This window comes from Trypanosoma equiperdum, assembly GCF_001457755.1.
Source record: "Trypanosoma equiperdum strain OVI genome assembly, contig: ctg_1949, whole genome shotgun sequence".
Classification (NCBI taxonomy): domain Eukaryota; phylum Euglenozoa; class Kinetoplastea; order Trypanosomatida; family Trypanosomatidae; genus Trypanosoma; species Trypanosoma equiperdum.
Genome location: NW_027124003.1, coordinates 1 through 2,076, shown reverse-complemented (window position 1 = coordinate 2,076; position 2,076 = coordinate 1). Strand labels below are relative to the sequence as shown.

General features: G+C 48.6%; 1 protein-coding gene across 1 annotated transcript; it reads left to right on the top strand.

Annotated features, from left to right (window-relative positions):
• Positions 1–331: 331 nt before the first annotated feature.
• On the top strand, positions 332–1,972 carry TEOVI_000798900 (uncharacterized protein; the record flags this gene model as incomplete). The annotated part of the gene is made up of 1 exon (XM_067223717.1): positions 332–1,972. The coding sequence occupies one exon, from the start codon at positions 332–334 to the stop codon at positions 1,970–1,972; it is 1,641 nt and encodes a 546-aa protein (XP_067079818.1).
• Between the last annotated feature and the right edge of the window lie 104 nt (positions 1,973–2,076).

Below are 2,076 nucleotides of genomic sequence, written 5' to 3'. Positions count from 1 at the left end.
GTGTGTGTGTGTGTGTGTGTGTGTGTGTGCATTTATCGGGTTGGTGTGATCATTACTGCCTTTGTATTTGCTCTGTAGAAGCCTATTCGCTCTCCCTTTCCCATGGTCCTCATATCCTTCTTTTTCCATTAGAGACACCGGCGGCTTACTTTGTTATTAGTAGAGCATTTTTTTCTTTTTCCTTTTTTGTTGTTTGGTCGCTGCATAACCGCAGTCTTGGGACAAGAGCATTTCGTCAGTTGGCGAGCCGCGCTGAAAGCAGTGTCAACGAGGTTTTAGTAGTGGTAGTAATAATAATAGTTGTTATTATTGTCGCAATTTTTTTTTTTGAATGAGCATGCAACACACCCTCTCGGAGTGTGAACCCCAACGGCGTGGTGTAAACGAATTAGCACTCAAAACGCACTCGTCTAGTGTTTCCTCCAAACAAAGCTATGGCGTGTCGTCAAGCCGCTCCGTTCAGCTAAGTGCCAGCCAGCTTACTACAGTATGTGTAAGACAAGCAATGGTGAATCAAGCCCAAGGTCTGCTGACTGATAATTCCAACGAAGTAACAACTCTTTCAAATGGGGCAATTGGATATCAGAATCAACGACCCTCGTATGCTACCAAAGAGGGATGTGCCGCACCCTCTCTGAGTGTGGCGGAACTCAGTGCCGTTGCCACCAACGGAAGCACTGTGTGTAAACGTCTAATTGTCAAGGATACCCCGAAAGAGCACTGTGCGGCACAACCGCTGCTAATTGAAAACGACAATGCACAAAAAACAAATGATTGGAACACATCCGTGGCGATGACCGGTTGTCTGGAAGTGGAGTCAACTCCAGCCCCCTCATCAGGACCACGACAGTGTTCACTGTGCAGAAGATACCTCACCGATCCTGATGACCCCGTGCAGCATAAGAGGATGTGTCAAGAAAAGAAATTGTTCTGCCCCCTTCTTTGCGGGAAGCTACTTCGCCGTGGGGACATTACACGCCACGTGAGGGAAACGGCTCTGGAGCATAACCCGCTACCACTACCAAGTGGTCCTGACTATCCGGAAGAGCACCCCGCGCATGTACTGGCAGTTGTTATGAACATGTTCTTGGAAAAAAATAGTGGCGATAAAAGGGCTGACGAGCAGTTCTCACTGGACCTCCCCCCACGGAGAATTCGGCTGTCAGAAACATCAAGCAGTTCCGTGGCGGCATCTCGTCGCCTTTCCCTCAATTCTACACTGTGTGAAAAGAAACCTGAGTCAGACGCAGTGACACCCCCAAAAATACAAACCAGCGCAGATGTTCCCTTGACACAATCGTCTACCGGACTCCCAGAGCCGCAAGCACGCAGTCCCCCCACCATCTCACAGGAAAGAGATATCACCTACACCATAGAAAGTGAGCTTACGTCTGGAAACGATAATTCTGTCGTTGCTACCGATGCCAATGACAACAACACCAGCACATTCGGGAAGGCAAGTGCTGCGGTTTCTGCGGAAGAACCGGATGCCGCGCGGACAACATCGGAACTGTATAATTCGCGGGTTCCAAGGAAGCGGTCCCACAGCTCCAACGTTGAGAGTGGTTGCACGTCAAGAAGTGGTGGCTTCGGCATGGCAAACTGTAAAGGGTTCCGGCCTGAGGCGCCAGTGAGCAAAGGTTCGTCAGAGAATGGACAAGCACTCAAAGAGCTTTTGATCCGTATCAACCTTCAGCATGAAGAAGTGGAGAAGTTGAGGGAACAACGCGGAGCGTATGACTTATCTAATGTGGAAGATGTAAAGCAAAGGGACGAGATCATGGATGCCGTGCGGAATGTGGTCACTGCGTTTGATGGAAAGAACAGAAGCATTCATAATGATTGTAAACAACTGATGGGGAAGACCAGTTTAGCTCCTGACCTATTCCTGAATGTACTGCATTCATGGAGGAGTCTTGACCGGCACTGGAACGAGGTGAGGGTTACTCTCTGCGATACCGCCAGGATCTAAAAACAAAAAAGAAAATCTATCGCGGTTTGCAAGGTTCCACTCCACCCGCATGAACCAACACAAGTCGTGATGTGCATTTTACCTTTCAATATTTCCTTTTTTTT